This window comes from Harpia harpyja, chromosome 7 (assembly GCF_026419915.1).
Source record: "Harpia harpyja isolate bHarHar1 chromosome 7, bHarHar1 primary haplotype, whole genome shotgun sequence".
Classification (NCBI taxonomy): Eukaryota; Metazoa; Chordata; class Aves; order Accipitriformes; family Accipitridae; genus Harpia; species Harpia harpyja.
The window spans coordinates 35,244,428-35,262,890 of NC_068946.1; the positions used below are offsets into that span (position 1 = coordinate 35,244,428).

An 18,463-nucleotide genomic window follows, 5' to 3' on the forward strand; every position below is an offset into this window, starting at 1 on the left:
GTTTACATTGTGGCATTCTAGTTGACCAAATAACTTAGAGTTACTGACAGATTTTGACCCAGTAAACAAAACAATAGAGAAAACTTTAAAACAGTGAGAATTGGTAATTTAATCTTTTAGGCAGAACAATTATAAGGAGGTAATTTTTAACCTCTAGAGGTCAACCCCTTCAGTGCAGAAAAGCAGTTACCTTGCAGGCTACAGAAGGCCTCATACAGCTATGTTATCTGCCATGTGCTTGTCAAGTGTTCTTTAATCTCCTTGAGTACACAAAGGTACAGTGGGAGAAAGTCTTATGCTAATATTTGTGAGAAGGATGGAGTAGTTAAAGAAAGAGGAAGAGGGGAAAATACTCATCTGCATAAAAAATCTTGGTTGATGGAAAAGACTGATGGAGTGCCTGTTTCTTGCAGCGGGAAGGACATGCTCAAGTCAGCAGTTCACATGTTCAAATGGACAGTGTGTCCCAAATGCATACTGGTGTGATCGAGTAAAGGACTGCACTGATGGAACAGATGAAAGAGTCTGCCGTGAGTCTTCACTCTTAGCACTAGATCTGGTTTCATCTCATCCCTCTGTGGCATTTTAATAAATGTGTAAGATTAAAGGGCTTGTTGACGGACAGGATGACCACAATATGCTTCTTGTTACAAGAGTTTCATTTCAGATTCTTTTGTGTATTAGAGCTGATGTTCTGATACAGATCCGTTATTGCAGAACTCAAATGCAAACTGCTACCATAGGATCAGGGCTTCTTGTTTGTCATTGTCTGAAAGATAATTAATACTGCATTGGAAAAAAGCAACCATGTTTAAATGGCTTAAAGCCTTGGGAGACTCAGAGCTAACTTTGCCAATTTTTTTCATAATCTTTTTGCATACTCCTTTTGAAATCAGTGGTAACTATAACCTGTATAGAAAAGCAGAATTTGATCCCAAATCACTTCTTTGAGGGACTTTGACCCTTTCAAAAGCATTTGTATTCTAGACTGCAGTTTCCTGTGGAGATGAAACGGTGTTGGGTCATATTGTATTCAGGTAAGCTGTTTATATTGTGCCAACAAAATGCAGATGAACAAGTAGGTTTTTTCAGTCTAACTTCCCCAGAGTTGAGGCTGCCTGACTGTCCCGTGACAGCCTCCGTAGGTCCTGGCCTAGGTTGAATACCGATGGAAAGGACAGCTAGCCACAGAATAGAGGCCACATTTTTCAGCGATGTTTTTGCCTAATACCTACACAACAGTGTGTAACAGCATGTCTGTTCATTGTTAGTGTTAAGGAAAAGCTTTACACCTTATGAGTGGCATATAACATATGAGCTGCTATTCCAGCTGTTAGAACTTAGTGTGCCTTTGGAAAAAGGCATAATTGTAAACTTTGTTCAGAACCAGACCCAGGGCAGGAGGTGAGGGAAGAGGCTAGGATGCTAAGGAATGAATAAAGAAGCAAGAAATAGAATGTTGTTAATGGGCTGTGCTTAGAGGAAAAAAGGACATATGCACATGCTGTATAGAGGAAAACCAGCATATTACATGGTCAGCCAACTGCTAGTGTGTTTTATCGCTGACTCATAAGTGGCTAAAATGTACACTCTGTAGAATGAAAGGTGATTTAGAACTATATGGTACTCTGGAATAAAACGTTGCTGAGACAGCCAGCTTGGAACTTTTCCATGTGATAGACCCACAGCCAATTCTGAAGTCACCAACACAAATGGCTAAAAGCCAAGATCCAAAGTACCTCATATCATTGCTGGAAGAGTATCTTCTGTAGCTTGGCATTTTTTCTCTTAAACTTTAGAGGAAGAAAAGAGATTGGTAACTTAATTTAGGAAATCTATGACACATTAAAAAAAATTCCTGAGGAAAAGATATTTGTTTAAAAAATGCGTTATCTGTGAATTTAAAAAGAGGAACTGCTCAGCACCTCTGAGAAATCTGTGAGTAGTCATTGAATACAGTGTGGAACAGCCAGATGAAATGGTGTGATTGTTATAATGCAGTAAATCTGTGGTAGGCTGAGAGTAGAGTCCTAAAGACAATACTCACAATTTTTTCTTCAGACTAGAAGCTGCTGTGATGTTTGAAAATTGAGGTGCACATTTTATTTCATGTTTAACATTCTCAACTAAGTAAATTAAAAAGGCAGTTTGGAAAGAGGCCTCTAGATACCTTAACAGTAGCACTCTACTGCTCTGTGGGAAAACCAGTCATTGCTGCATTAGCCAGTAGGCCCCATGACTGTTGTGAAGGCAGTATATTTAGCCCCAGGGAGAGGGACTGCCTCCTATCATTCAACAGCCTCTACTCTGGTTTATTAGAATATGTGTTGACAGTCCCTCTAAAACAGAAGAATGACTGTGACTTGGAACATTGAAAGTAGGAGTGTTGGACTAGGTTAAAGAAATGTGATGGTGCTGAAGACAAGAGAATCAAGAAGAATGTAATGACAAACCCTTCCAGAAAGGCTGGTTAATTTTATTACTCCTCTGTCTTTGTAAGGCCTGGAACTTTAAGCAGAAGCCATAAGATAAAATTAATAATTTGGTGATTTTATGATCAACTATACAGTAGAGATTAGTGTAAGTGTTAGATTTTACTGTTTTGAAGCAGATTCTAACACTTGCTTTGAATATTATTTTTTTTTCCCCACTGTTTCATCCATTTCCTTTTCCACACTATCTGATATAAACAAATATAAGAGGAATATCACTATTTTGGCCTTTTCCTTTGTAATTATTTTTCTCTTATTTAATTTACATTAAAAGATTTCATAAATAAAAATGAAACATCCATGAACAATGAAAGAAAAATGCTATTTAGAATTGATTCTGTTATTTCATAGCAAACTTATCATGTCTGTTTACTTATGCTTTGCACTCACTGATCTGTCTGGAAGCAGATTTAGATTGTAAAGAAGATAAAGTTGCTGATAAGTTATATTATTTAAGAAACTAGTCAAATGCAAAATGTCACCAATATGAAGTAACTCAGCAATTAAACATGTAAAAAAATACAACAAAGGAATTCAAAGCCTTAGTCCATTTTACTGCTAATGGGATTAACACCAAGGGAAAACTACCCATGCAGAGGCTAAGATAAACATCAGAACAATGTTTCAGCTACAGGTCATGTAATTAGTGCATTGAAGCTGTTTTAATTTCATAAAATTGTGGGGTTTTATTTTCTTTAAATATATATATATCAGTTTGTTTTTTCCAGCTTTTTTAGTAGTCAGCAGCTAGCAAATACTTTCATTTTAGAACTTCAGAAATGTAGAATGAAATGGCAGACTATTTGGGGTAGTGAATACTTTTTGGGAGTAAGCAGCCAATACTGGTGTCGTTTTTCTGTGTTACATACTTTATTTCTTTCAATTAAAGATAGAATTCTCTCTCCTGCCTCAGCTTCATAGTTAAAAAATGAAAATCCCAGTATGTCCATTTTGCTTTGCTGTGACTGACAGAATAACCTTCTTGGATACAGCTCTGGCAGCTAAGCACTGCACTGAGGCCATGAGGGAGAAAGGGGAAGTATTTTAAAGATGTGTTGTTTGAGGCTGATGGGCTAAGTGCAGGCCCAGAAACTCTGGATTTTTGGTTCTAATTTAAATGTCGAGTTGCTGCCATGGGTCAACTGCCTAACCTGTTAATTCCTGCCTCTTATTTGCTACGCTAAATAGCTGTTGTGGTCAGGAAGTGGGCAGCCAAGTCTGGGATGAGTTTGCGGAGATCAGGGTGAAAGTGAACAAAGATCAAGAACTGAAGAGGTCATAAGGGATGTAGTCCAAGAAGGGAGAAGGCGGCCATGATCAGAGGCTAATGTTCTTGATGTTGGACAAATTATATGTAACAGCTACAGCACAAGGCAGAAGTTCAGGCTGAAGGAAGTATCTCCACCGGGGAGAGTTTGGGACAGGGAAGAAGCACAACTGGAGCAAAGGTAAGGAAGGCAGCCGAAGACGAGAGTGGCAGGCATCAAAATCAGGAACTAAGGCCAGGAATGAGGGTCTGGTCAGTCTGCCAGCTCTCAAGGCATCTCTGCTATGAACACCACCTGACATCATGTAGCTCATAGGACTCTTGGACTTGGGGTAGGTCCTCCTCCTGGTGTCTCTGATAGGCTATGAGCTGTCTGGGCAATGATTTGCCCACTGTGAGGTGGTGACTCATGGCAGTGAGTGAATGGGTTTTAATTAATTTTATTTTGTAAAATGTTTTGAAATGTTGCTGCAATAAAACAATGACACTTGGAAGTAGGAAATTGCCCCCCTCCCCCTTTTTTTTCTTTTTCTTCCTTGTAACATGGGTTAGGGTTACAGAAGGTTATGCTTCCTGACTGTGTGACAGAAATCAGTGTCTACTGAATCACATACCAGTTGCAACTGTTTCCTGTTATTGGTTTTGTATGGATTTATTTCTAGCTTACAGAACAAAGTGTTAGGCAGAGGCCAAAATAATGTAGGTTTAGCAATTCCTGTGACATAGCTTTCAAGCATCTTCCACATGTGGACACTGAAACATGCCATTTAAATGTGTTTGCAACTGTTGCCCCAAAACAGTTTGTGGGTTACAAGGAGCAAGGTACCTCATCTGTCATTTGTGCTGGTGTTTGCCAGTCATTTATATTTCGCAACTGAAGTGCTGGCATACCATGGGGAGACAGATTGTGGAGAAGTATTCTGGCTAAGACAAAGAGATGCCTGAGAGGAAGGGAAGAGAAAGAAGAGCCCTTTCTTCCTGAGTGCTAGAATGAATGTAGCTGGATTTCCCCCCATTTTCACAAAGTTCATATTATCTTCTAGGAACTGTGATCACTAGGAAAAGATCTCTTCTTTTCAGTTTTCTGTAATTAGCCAAAGGTTCTTGGGAGGAAAAGATAAAAGAAACAATGTTCATTCATAAATGTTCTTCACAATTAAAAGCAAGGTGAAAGGAAACAGTGTTTATATTTTTCTGTCCCTTCACTTTTCTCTCCTAATCCCGTGTTCAGTCTTATACTATCTCCTTTTGCTCTCTCCTCTTGTACAGCTGTATTCTCAGACCTCCTTAGATGCAAACTACCTACCTTGTTGTCCTTTTAACTCAGAACTTCATCCTTCCTTTTTAGCTCTTTCTAATCCATCTGTCACTGACCTAGAAAAAACCAATGTGTCCGAGTCCCTGGAAGAGAAGCCTTCACCCTTCCTTTAGTTTTTACATAGTTCCAGGTCACTCACAGAGCGCTGGCGCTTTTTCCATGTGACCCCTAGAACACAGACAGTATGATCAGCTTCTCTGATCAGTATCAGTTCTTGCATAGCTATGGGTTTTTATACCCAAATGCAGTGCTGTGGGATCAGGTGTGTACAGAGAGATCTCAGTTTTAAAAAAAGACAGTCAAATAAAAGCTGGGAAATGTTTATTGTGCAAGCCCCAAATACAGTGACTAATGTAAGACCTTCTCGCTTAAATTCAAAATGTCATGATACTCACTTCCCAGACTTTCTTTGCTGGAGAGCTTTTCATTAAGCTAGATTGTATAGGTCTTCCAGTTTAGGGGGTTCATCCCATTCCTACCTTTTCCACTGCCAAAATCCAGATTATTCTTTTCCTATTCAGAACTTTCCATTTGGTGATAGGGAGTAGAAGAATTCAGCTCACTCATTGCTAATGTTTTCTAAATTTTGGAGAGAAAGAAAGGCAGTTTAAGTCCTGTTTTTTCACAGCTGCAAGGACAGGCACTCCTTCATTTTCAGATATCCTAGTATTGTTATGAACTTCTGTTTTGGCTTCTTTCATTCTCTCAACATCGACGGAGTCCACCACAAACACAATGCCATAGGTGCATTTTGTGTGTGATTTCCACAGGGGCCTTAGTTAGAAGCTGTTGGAAAGTGTAGCACAGTGGTTGGCCCTCACAGAAGCCAGAGTTTCTTGCTTGGTTCTTGTATCTTTGCTGCTTCTCCTCCCATAAAAGTGTGGATGCTTATCCCAGCTACTGTGGAACTGTCCTGATGGCACAGATGCTCCTGAACCGTGCAGTGCGTTGGCTACAGCCTTTGGTGTAACTCACAGCTTTGCCATTATTCATGAGGAGTAGTTCTTAATGCCTCAAATAATTAAAACCATTTTATTAAAATAATATGCTGTAAGGTACAAAGAGTATAATGTACAATGCACAATGCAGTCAAAAATATCTTTCAGATCAGTGAGAAAGCTGTGATCAGAACTATAATTTACTAAACTTGGTCTTTAGACAGGGGATTGGGAATGGGGTTACCTGTACAGAGTTTAAAAGTTAAATTTGTGTCCATCAGGATTTTCAAAGAATATTCTTGCTTCTACAACTACAATTAAAATAAAGAATCTGTACACCAAGCAGATTTGAAAAGAAAATAAGGAAAAAGAAGTATTTGTTCACATTCTGGTAAACCACCAATGTAGTCAGAATGTGTATTTTTGAAGTGTCTTCAGAACATCTTTACTTATTGCCATGCTTGGTATTTTTATAATGATTTGCATTTATACACTAGATTATATAATATCATAAAGATTTTTCCAGGCTGAGGTCTTCTCCAGGCTTGCTGCAGGAGAAAAAACTTTGACAAAGTCTCCCTCCTTTGAAGGGAGTTTAATATGAGCTTGAGAAAAATCTTATTACTGACTAGATTGTTAGTTTGCCTGGGCATTCTTGAAGAAACAGGCAGTGCAAGGCAATGGGTTCAACTTCCTATTTGTTTGACATTCAGTCCATCAGAAACAGTTTGGAACATCACTGAAGGTATTTCTGTGGGTTATGAAGAAAGATGAAGAAAATTACAAAACTGTCCATTATAAATCCCCTTAAAAGATTTCCTACTTCAGTACAGGTACAAAACAAATACCTTTTATTGTTCTTTTTCTTATATGTGCCCCATGATACTTACAATACTCTTGTACTGCCATAGCTATTTCCTGCTGTGCCGTAGAACTCCTGATGGTTCTTCCCTGTGATGGCTTGTCTGCTTCCAGACAGGGAAGAAGCATTGTTTCGACAGTGAGCATAAAACGTGGCCCCAGGTCAGGCCTTTCTTTCTTTCTGTAGGCAGAGTTAAGACTTCAGAATCCATGTTGTTTCCAAAGCTTTACGAGTTGTTCATAAGCCTAATGCAAGCAAGAAATGGATGAGTTGTCTATGTTAGAAGGGAGTTTGTCTGATTGAGAAGTGGGGCTAAAGGATGCTAATCGTATTTAGGGCATGTGTTGGCATTGTCAGTGCAGGCTTTTGTAATGGAAAGTCTGGGAACTAGCACCAGAAGGCCACAGGTAGGAAGGCTGTAGCTGGAATCCTGGTAATCTGCAACTACCATTCTCTGATTAGGCACATACTGTTCCTACCTGGCCATTGTGGACGTATATTAATTGCAGTGAAAATGAATGAAATGTAAATGAATCAATCAGGGAGATAGTCTGGCTAGACTTGTAGTGGACGTCAACACAGCTGTTTATGCTGTCATATTAAGAACTTAACAGTTAAAATCATGTAAGCCTATTCCATAGGTGATTGAAGTTTAGTGGGAATGTGATGATATATAGAACAGCAAAAGCAAGCAAAACAGTTTGCCACTGTCTGGAAAAATTGCAGTTTTTCTGAGTTCTGCCTGAGTAATTTTATAATCCATGTTTTGAATTCCAAGAGTATGAATGAAAATGTGCCTAAGTGAGAGCCTGCTCTATCTGTTTTATTAACTCATATGGAAGTAAAATGGGATAAGAATTCAAACTGAAAATCTAAAAGGTGCAAAATGGAATTTGGTTATTCTCTTTCTTGAGGTCATTTATCTACCTGTATTTCTGTATAGAGGCAAAGGTTCAATAAATCTCACTTCCAAACCCAGCAATTATTTGCTTTCACACTTGCCATTTGCTGAAATAAGTAACTTTTGTCTATACAGCAATGAGCTAAACTAAGCTCATATTCTTCTACTCAACTCTAGCACGTGCACATGCTTAGTTTGTTGGATAGTTCCACTGAACTCACTGACTGCTTATATGCATAAGTATTTTCAGAATTGGTTTTAAGTTGTTTGAAATAATCCTTTGTGTTGGCCTGTAGGTCATCTACATAAGTAGAACAGCCAGAAACTGAAAACCCATTCATTCTGCAGAATCTTTTTTGTTTTGGGAAGGGGAAAACAAGAAATAAAAAATAGAGGTCCTAAAGTTGATCATGGACTTGGAAGTTTAACATCCTTGGCTTAATTACAACAAAACCATAAAAACCTGAAGTCTCTCAGTTTAAGAACTCAAGACATTCTAAGAAAACCTAGGAACTGTAAATTTCAGGAACTCCTTCTCTACCTAAGTGCTTTTATAAAGATCAATAAAGTGTAAAACTGAGCTACAAGTAAATAAAATAAATGTTCACAGCTTGCTCTCCTTTTGTGTTGCATTCTTTTCTATCATATGGTAAACTGGGTTGCAAATCTTTTTGGGGTGTGGGAGGGCATCTAGTTTTTCTTTTGTTTCTTGTGAGGTTTTGTAACATCTGTCTGGAGGATATTCTTAAATATCTGTTCGAGGAGACAGTATACTGGATAAATAGATTGTTTGTCAGTAGTAGTACAGGAAGTTTTGTATTCCTTTTTTGTTTTGTTATAAATCAAGGTATTCTGTTGACACTAGATATATATGACTCATTATACTCTATAGTCTAATATTCATGCTAATACTGAAGGATTTCTTATTGTAGACTACCCAAGATGTGAACAGTTATCATGTGCAAATGGAGCATGTTTTAATGCAAGCCAGCGATGTGATGGCAAAGTTGATTGCAGAGATTCTTCTGATGAAGCTAATTGCAGTAAGTACCACATGCAGAGTTAATTCAAAACAAATATGCTTTATAGATCCTATTTTAAAGATTGTAGTTTTCTGACAGATTTTCTGTATGTCTTTCTCTGCTAAAATCTCTTCCAGCACATGGATGTACCAGTGCGCAGTTTCAGTGTGCTAATGGAGAATGCATCCCACGAGCCTTTATCTGTGACCATGATGATGACTGTGGAGATAGGAGCGATGAAAACTCTTGCAGTATGATGTTTTGCATTTTTTTTCCCCACTTTTTTAAACTATTTTACTAAGAACTGGTTCAAGCAGATAGCAGGAAGTTGATTGCTTGGCTATACAGCCATCAAAAGCTAGCTTCTGTTCTACAAGGACTTTTTTGTATGGAGAGAAGAAAATTGCAGTGCTACTTTGATAGACTTTTTTCAGGTTGTCTTTGCTGCTGAATGCCTTGGTGTGTGGTTACTATTTGAATTTGCTGGATTCAGTGACAGTTTGCTTCTTAACACATATAGTTCCACTTCTTCATGTTGTCATTTTCTTCATTTCAGCATGACCCAAAGGTAATTCCTTCACTCTGAAATCTCAGTTAGATACAGCATGCTATTGTTTTTTGTCCAAATTTGTTGGGCTCTTTTTTGCATTTTTATTTTCTGATAGGTGGAATGGATCTTCTAGAATTATTCCCTGTTACTATAATGTGCAACTTTACAGACAAATAACTGTACAGATGGTTGTTCTTTAGATGTTCACGTAAGGTCTTTAATTGACTGTTCTGTTTCTGCAAATGTCTTGCTCATTCTTTTCTTCACAATCAGGGTATCCCAAAGTATTGCATCTCCAGCCAGAATCATGTCTGTAGAGTTATCACTTTTGTGAGATATATATTTTAAAAGGACCCCCACTGATTATAGGATCTAAGTTAGTTTTATATTCTGCACTGCAGGAAGGCCACGTTTTGCCATTTAGTTGCTCTGTCCTATCAAGGACCTCACACCAGTATGATTCCACCCCCCGCCGCCCCCCAAATATTTCTCTTTCATGTCTTTGGCAATGCCTGTCTTCTGGAGGACCCACAAATGTTTCTGAACTCTTAGGGAATGCTTCCCAACCATGGAGGGCTTTGACGTAAAGGTTCATTGGTTTTTTGGTTTTGTTTTTTTTTTTAACTCTGTTTCTCTTAGTACAAGGCATACAAATATTTTACCTCCTGATGTCTTGAGTACCATCTCCTTGTCATGTCCACCTTCAGGAACCTTGTTAATAAGGTGCTCTGCATCTAGTTGCACAATTAATTGAGAAACTTAGCCTTCCCTTTCATTTCTATAAAGACCCAGAGTATTCTAAAATAAAGTTCATACCTAAAACCAGAGCAAAACAGCAGTATTTACAAGATATACAAGATATAGAACTGGCTCACTTTTTCAGGAGAGATTATAAATGACTATTCATCTATGAGACAGTATTACTGTTTCTAACCTTTTAGTCACTTAGAGTAGTTTGATTTTTTTCCATGTTTCTTTTCTTAGCTTATGCAACTTGCAGAGGCAACTTCTTCACTTGCCCAAGTGGCCGTTGCATTCATCAGAGCTGGATATGTGATGGAGATGATGACTGTGAAGATAATGAAGATGAAAGAGGATGCGGTATATACTAATGCTAATTACTTCTAATGATGACATTTTCAGAGGAAGACCTCACTAAAATTTTGATAAATCAAGATGTTCTGAATCCATTTTAATTGTGTGAAAACCTTAGAATTTCATGTTCACCTGTTTGTTTCTATTTTTTACTTATGCAATATTTTTTATTGTTGTTTGTGTGAGAGTTATTGCTGTGATACTGAGTATGATGCGGACTAAGTTTAGCATATAGCAACATCTTTTTTTCTTTTATGTCTTCTCTTACATCTTTTGTTTTTTTCCTGCGGAGATTTTTCAGGTCATCTATTAAGAGACATGAGGGTCCAAATAACCAAAATCAGTTGGTTGAAAATGAAAATAACTCAGTTCCTGCCAAGATGTGTCATGCGAGAAACAGAAATTTAATGAATGAAAGTGTGGGCTTTTTTCTCTTTCATTGGCCTTTTCTATGATGATCATTATTCTCTTTATCCAGGCAGCCTTTGTGTGTTTTGAAACCACAAAACTATAGTTCCATTTCTGGTCCACCAGTTAGTCTAAAGCTAAATGGTTTTACTGTTTCTAACAACACAGAAAACTAAAAGGATTCATGTGTCTGCACAAGTATTGTTTGCATTGTACTTTGAAGGTAAAAGAAAGCATGACGAGGAAGTATAGATGATGTTTCTTTTATAGTCCTTCCTAGCTGTGTGCAAGAACCAGAAACTGAATAATGAAGGATAGAGATGCTTTGGGAAGCTATTAGGCAAGAAATTTGAAGTATTATTTGAAACATACTCCTCAATTATTCTTGTTTTTCTTTTCCATAGAAAGTGGTCGCCATGAATGCTACCCAGGAGAGTGGGCCTGCCCTGCGTCAGGGCATTGCATTCCAATTGGGAAAGTGTGTGATGGGGCTGCAGACTGCCCTGCAGGAGAAGATGAAACTAACATCACTGCGGGCAGACATTGCAGTATGTATTAGAATCAAAAGCATACACAGAATAGCAGAATCATCAGCATTGATACCTCTTCACATTCACCTTTTGTCTCCTAAACAATGCTGAAATTTTGGAAGCTCACTGTTTCTGTTGGCACTGTTTTGACTAGATGGTCTGAGGCATGTATGCTGCAAACAGACCATTTCTTTTGTAATTCTGTACATGAAGTTTCACAAATAAGGATTTTAACTCACTCTCCATATCCTAAAATGTGTTCAAGAAGGCAGGGAAAGGTGTGCTATATGCCTTTTTTGTTTAAATATCTGTGTTTTTCCCTGTTTATAAGTAAGAAGGAATGTTGTGTACTGATCAGAACACAGGAGTGAATTAGTGTATCCTGAGCCTTGGCTAAGTTACTTACTTAGATTAGAGTTTGCAAAAATATCTTTTCACCTGGGATGTCTGGTTCTCCAGTTAGTGATATACTGGCTTTTCTCTGTTGGAGGCAATGAGCATTCACATTTCCTGTTAATTTCACTCTTATGAACATTGATTCCCTCTGAGAATCAGGACCAGGGTATTTTATGTTTTTAATTTCTAAGAAGAGGAAAATTCCTATTGATAAAATCATGCCTTTTGGAATAGGAGGGCAGAAAAAAAATAGGAAATTAAACCTTATTGTAAGAAAGCGACTCTTGCTTTGCTGAGTGGTTTTGTAGTAACATCAGATGTGGGCTGCAAAGCAAGGCATTTATCAGAAGAAACTGAGGAAAAGGAAGATGAAAAGGAAGCAACTTTTAAGTCAGCAACTGCTTTACAATCATGATTTTATCACCTATCGCTGAATTGTTTATTAGGTGGTAGTACAAGGAAAGGGAGAAGTGGTGAAGGAAAAAAGAAGAGAGAGAAGAAAAAGATAAAGAAGAGTTTCTCCTTGGACACAACCTAACCAATATATTCTAATATATTGGAGTAATATACATATTCTTCTTAATGTAATGTAGTAGGTTTTTTTCTGCATAAAAGAGTAAATGATGAGGTTATGTGCCAATAGATGGAGCTCGAGGATGTGTTGTTCACAAGTAGGTCTTGTGGAACCAGAGAAAAGTATGGTGCATTGCAGATGGCTTCCTCAGTGGAGCTTTTTACATGGCACTTATTGGTGGTGGTTCATATAAGATTGATGCTTATCCTTTAACTCCATTCTGAAAATCTATTATAAACAGTAGCTTATCTTCTATTTTCCATTTCCTTGCCTGCATGTATGCAAGCATATGTGATTTTGTGGAACTTTAGACATAATTTCTTGTGCAGATTTCTTTTAACAAGCTGTTCCTGAAATTGTAGACTCATCATAGAAAAGACTATAGCTTTGTAACTGTTAGTAAGGCAAAAAGCAGTTCTACTGGTAATATGCGTAGTTGTATTTCTGAGCTATTTTATTTCCTTTTTAGACATATCACACTGCGCTGCTCTGAGTTGCCAGTATCGCTGTCATTCTTCTCCATCAGGAGGGATGTGTTATTGCCCTGCAGGATATACAATAAGCAGTAATGACAGTCGTACTTGTGTTGGTAAGTGAAGTACAGTGATTGCTGATACCTAGTACCTTCCTACAGCTCATTGGGAAAGTTTGGATTCCAGGAAGGCAAGTCATTTCCAAATGGGTGGATGTACTGGCAAAGAGAAAATCTTAAGAGTCAGCAAAAGAATTAAAATTTAAGTAGTACAATGGCAGCATGGCGACACAGAAACAAACCAGAGAGATATCATAAAGATCTCTTTCAATAAGACCGTTAAAGACGTAGTGAGAGCATGATTATGTTTAAAAAGATTTACTCTTGGATGGCAGTTTTATTATCAAATTTTTTTACAGGTCTTTTTAGTGGTTAAATGGGGAGAGTTTGTTTCTGGTCCAGGGATGTGTGGTGGTGTATGCCTGGAAAAACAGTTAATGATATTGAAGTGTTTGGTACTTTTTGAAAGTGGCTTTATATGAAGACAGTAGATCATTGTACTTTAAAATGAAAAGGGTGCTTTGTATTTGCACTATGGAATGGCTGTATCTCCTATGACATTTCAATATATAGATTATTTACATGAAAGTGAAGAATATTTGCAAGAGTGTAAGGGTAAGTGAGGTATTTTGGTGTTGCATTTCTATTCTGTAGCTGCTGTAACTTGTTAGTGCACACCCTTGGTAGTACAAAGGATTTATCTCTGTAACTGGAAATAGAGTAACTTCAGAATCATGAAGTTTAGCACTGCCTAATAAAAGAAACTGGGTAAATATCTGTTACAGGTTTTCAACCCAAGCTATGGTGTTTGTGCTATTAAAAGTATTCCAGGTGCTCAGTCTCTAATGAGATTTCTGTATTTTTGAGATTACTGGGTGGCTGAGGGCTGTATGAGCTGCAATGACAGCATGGTTGTTCATAATAGAGAGGAGGAATCAATGCACTGACTCCAGGCACAAAATTTACTCCATTCTTCCACTCTTATATGGGAAATACATGAAGGACATATTTGCAAACCTGGTGCAGTCTCAGTGAGTCTTCTGTTGTTCTTTGACAGTAGAATTACCAGTTTCCAGCAATGTAATGTACTGATAATACTCAGGTTTTCAAGCGAAGTAGGTCAGACTTTTAATGTCAAAGCCATGTGTTAAGTAGTGTCAGAAATCTCCTGGGCTTTAAATAACTGCAGATAGGATGAAACACCAGACAGTATTCAGATCTGATTTTTATTTATTTATTTATTTTTAGAAAACCAGAATTTTAAAAATCCTTGTTTTTAAAAGATGACTAGTTAAATACTTCACAATTTTAGAAGTAAAAGATTCTGTAGCAACCCTGGAAATTGCTTGTAGAGCACATCTGTGAGAACTTGCTGGCTCGTCCTAGCTGCAGACTCTACCTATACGGTATTTTGCATGTCAAAGTGAACTTCTTTGTCCTTTTTGCTGGCTGGTTCTGGTGCACAGCCAGCTTTTAATTGGAAATCAGACACCTGTTAGCATGGTACCAAGCCTGAGCTAATAAACACTGCCTTTTAGCAGGACTTATTAGCTCGAGTACTGCACTAACATAAAGGTAGGGCTCCACTTCAGAGTGGGCTTAAATCCAGCTGAGAGTGTGTGTGTGTGTGAAGTGTACAGATCTGTTGCAGGAAGAATACTGCATAGACATACTCTGTATTGTGGAAAGTAGACAATGACATCCCTTCTAATGATTTTTCCTCTGCTCCTGACAGGTGTGGAGTTTTTTTGGTGGGGGTGGGAGGGCGTGGGTGTATGTCTGAGCAGCAAACATCAGTTGTTTTGTTATCCAGAAACAGAAAATTGAAACATCTGTAGAAAACCATGCAAAACCTCTTTTCTCATGCCACAGATTTGCAAAGAGTTATAAAGCGAGCAGAGAGGACAAACTTGGAGCTTCCCAAATATAATGGCATCCCTTTTATAAAAACATTGCTTATAAATATGCCTTATTCACTTGACAGATTTTGATGACTGCAAAATGTGGGGTGTCTGTGACCAGCTGTGTGAAGATCGTGTGGGACATCACCAGTGCCACTGTGTGGAAGGTTATTTCCTAGAGCATCATCGGCATTGTCGAGCCAACACTTCAGGTTAGTGTGCAGCAGTGCAAGTCTCTTGCTGTTGTTGGACTAATAGATAGAGCTAGATACAATGGGGCAGTTTGCATGGCTATGCCATACAACTGTATTTGATTTTAACAACTCTGGCCTCAAGGACTTAAGTTCAGCATTCAGAACATCAGCAAATATCAAGAGACTCTGCATCTGCTGGCACCTGTAGGCTGGTGGACCGGGCTGCCTTATCAGGGCTGCTTATCCTCAAAACAATGTCGTCTAGGCTCCAGCATTTTTTCAGCATTCCTGACTTCTGCAAAGTTGGGAAGTCGTTGCCAGAGTCCTCCTTAATAGACAAAATTGTGCTCCTGTGGGAGGCAGTTTCCTGACCTGCTCTTGGGAACTCAGTGGGATCAAGAAATCAGGAAACCTCACTTTTTCTAGAAGGACTGTGCCATGCAAGAATATGGGTTTGCTGAATAGTGCGCTCAGACACTTGCCTGTGAGGGTTACCATGCTCCTGGCTTCTAGTGTCCCAGACTCTCAACTCTGCAAGAATGCTTGCCTCACAAGGAGTGTGGTTCCTCATCAACAGTAGGCAGCTGCTCCTGGATGTTCACCTCCTGCTCTGTTCTGAAAGCAGCCCTGGGAAGCCCTTCTTTGTGGAGATGTAATAGCTTAACAGGCTTTTGTGTGAGGCAGGTATTCCTGCCTGCAGGAACTCAGTGGGAATGGGAGTCCCTGCTTGGCATAGCTGATTAGCAGTCATGCTTCTTAGAAAAGCATGAACTGCCCAGTTCCCTCCCCCTTCCTTCTTTCTTCAGCCATGTCTGCAGAGCATTCACCATCTCGCAATTTTCTGAGTATGTCCTCAAAAAATGGGGAATTTTTTGAGCTAATGAAATATGCTTGACTGTATTAAGGCATGCATATGCCAGCACTGGGAAAGATTGTTCTGTTTCCAGAAAAATTTTTCACAAGAAGCTTTCCATTCAAATTAGGGTGACTTTTGGGCCAGTGAGTTGTTTGTAAAGTGTTGATTTTCTATATTATTATTGGGGGGATTTCATACCTGCTCTAAATTAGTTTCCCTGGATTCATTTTTGCTTTAATTGGAGAGGGTTTTATGTGTAGGGTGAATAGGATTTGGACTTAAATATGTTCTTGTCAGACTTACACCAAGCCTTTCAACAGGTATCTACTTTGAAAGTGAGCTTTCCTTCAAAGACTTGCTGGAATCTTTCTTCTACTGTAAGATACAGCAAAGATTTTCTGATGAGATGAGAGAATGAAGAAGGTGGATAGGATAGAGCAGTACATAAAAAGATAAGAAACATGGCCTGCCTGCTAGAATCAAGGAATATCTGAATCTTATGGAGCAGAAAAATCTTAAGAAAGTTTATACTTTAAAGGAGCTAAAGCAAGGAAATAGAAGAGTAGAAATAGTCTTTTTGAGTTTAGATGCACAGGGGTTTTGTAAAAGTTTTACCTGGTAGGGCTTTTAATACATATTCCTCCCTGGTTTGCTCCAAGTCTAGAAACCAAAGGCAAATCAAAGCAAGTTAGTACTCACATAGAAACATTTATACAGATTGTAGTCTGAGCATCTATTTAAACCTTTGTGTCCAGTGTGTATGAACCAGTATGTATATATTTCAATGCCCCTTTGCAAAATAGCCTGCCTGCAGAGTAGTCATATATTTGTCACCCCTGCTTTCAGCTGGTGTTGCATCAATTATTTTTTCCAATGGCCGTGATTTACTGATTGGAGATCTTAATGGAAGAAGTTTTCGTACTTTGGTGCAGTCACAGAATCGTGGGGTTGCAGTTGGAGTGGACTTCCACTTTTACCTGCACAGAATCTTTTGGACTGATACAGTGCAAGATAAGGTGGGTATAAATTTCAAGAAGAATATATTTTTGTGTATGTGGAAGTAGAGAACTGCAAGAGGCAGAATGTGTTGATAGGCCTTCATTTTTGAAAGCAGAAGCTGGCTGTATTTTTGTTTTCTAACAAAAAAGCTCCTTGAAATGTTTTATGTTAATGACTGCATTTTTCAAGCTATACTATTACATGTGACATATTAAACAAAGAATCCTATTATATGGGAATGTCTTAAGCAACTTTTAATTTTACTTGAGATGGAGTCCAAAAAACTAATTAAGAGAAATAGTAGACATTCTTTCAAAACAGAACAAATTTTTCTTGGTGATTTTTTGAAACATGATCATTTAAAATGTAAAAGCTGTGTGCTGTCCAAGATGATAAAAATCAGATTTCTTCATATACTTCAAATGGCACTGTAATTGAGCTTGGATAACAAATATTGACAGTATTTTGTGTAATGAGCCAATATTTTGTTAGTTTTTTTTTTTAAGAGGAAATATTTTATCTTCAAGATACAGTAAAACAGGGTAATTTTAAAAAACAGTCTGGAGACCCTTGTGAATGTTGGACTTCACCCTTGTTCTTTTTCTCTGTGCATAACTTGAAGCAAAAAAAGTCCTAGGTCAAATGCTGAAACTCCACAATCTTCACCCCATATTGATTGTCATGCAAAGTGAAGGAGAATCTATGGCCTGCCTCCTGCTGACACCATGTATGGATCAGTTTGGTGTCACTGTTGTTATTCTGAACCTACACATAAGCTGTAGTTTCTACTATAGTGCCACATTGGTTCTGTTGGAAAGCACATGGCATGGCTGTCAAGTCGGACAGGATTTGTATGCACAATTTTTGACTTGTTCACAATTTTGGCATTTTTATTTTCACTGCAGTGGGTTCCCATTACTGCAATTGCATTGACAATGGCTGAGTTAAGTCAGGGTTAAATGTGAACTTTGATGAGACAGGAGATTTATGCTATATCTGTAAAAGGTATGAACAAAAGATAATATGGGGTTTTTTTTACTGCACACCCCAGATGGCCAGGACTGGCTTTTCATCTGCCCCAATATAGTTAAATCCTAATTAATTAATTAGGATTAATTAATCTAATTAAGTCCTGGCTAGAATACCCCAGTGAAAACGATGACATTAAGACTTTTCTTATATGATCCATATTTCCACCTGATGTCTTAAAATAAAAATATTATTAGGGGATTTGTTTTGGTTGTCCTTTTTTTTTTTTTTTTTTTTTTTTTTTTAGATTAAGATGTAAACTAAACCAGAAAATTGTGGGTTGTGTTCTGTGTCATCTTTATCTCATTTAGTGTACTGTCTGATAACCTAATGCCCATAAGCTCTTCCGTCAACAAAGTTTCCGAAGAACAGAATAGGCAGTTAAATAGTTTTGCTTGATTATTGTTACCTGGACCTGAAGGATATTTAAAATGATACAACTATTTCGGCTCTTAATTTTTCTTGCATATATTTACTTGTGATAATCTGTATTTTCATTTCAATACATTCCAAACCTCATGCTGTTGTTTCAAAAAAGGGATAATGATTCCTAGCTTTTCATATTACCCAGTGTTATAAACACATGATTACTGTATATA

General features: G+C 38.0%; 1 protein-coding gene across 6 annotated transcripts in view; it reads left to right on the forward strand.

Annotated features, from left to right (window-relative positions):
• Positions 1-18,463, forward strand: part of LRP2 (LDL receptor related protein 2) — a 135,611-nt gene that overhangs the window by 23,305 nt on the left and 93,843 nt on the right. For all 6 annotated transcript variants that reach the window (XM_052793431.1, XM_052793433.1, XM_052793434.1 and 3 more), the window contains exons 4-11: positions 414-530; positions 8,711-8,821; positions 8,938-9,051; positions 10,335-10,451; positions 11,258-11,401; positions 12,823-12,942; positions 14,870-14,998; positions 16,683-16,852. In XM_052793431.1, the coding sequence (XP_052649391.1) occupies positions 414-530; positions 8,711-8,821; positions 8,938-9,051; positions 10,335-10,451; positions 11,258-11,401; positions 12,823-12,942; positions 14,870-14,998; positions 16,683-16,852 (1,022 nt within the window). The remainder of the gene's footprint in view (positions 1-413; positions 531-8,710; positions 8,822-8,937; positions 9,052-10,334; positions 10,452-11,257; positions 11,402-12,822; positions 12,943-14,869; positions 14,999-16,682; positions 16,853-18,463) is intronic.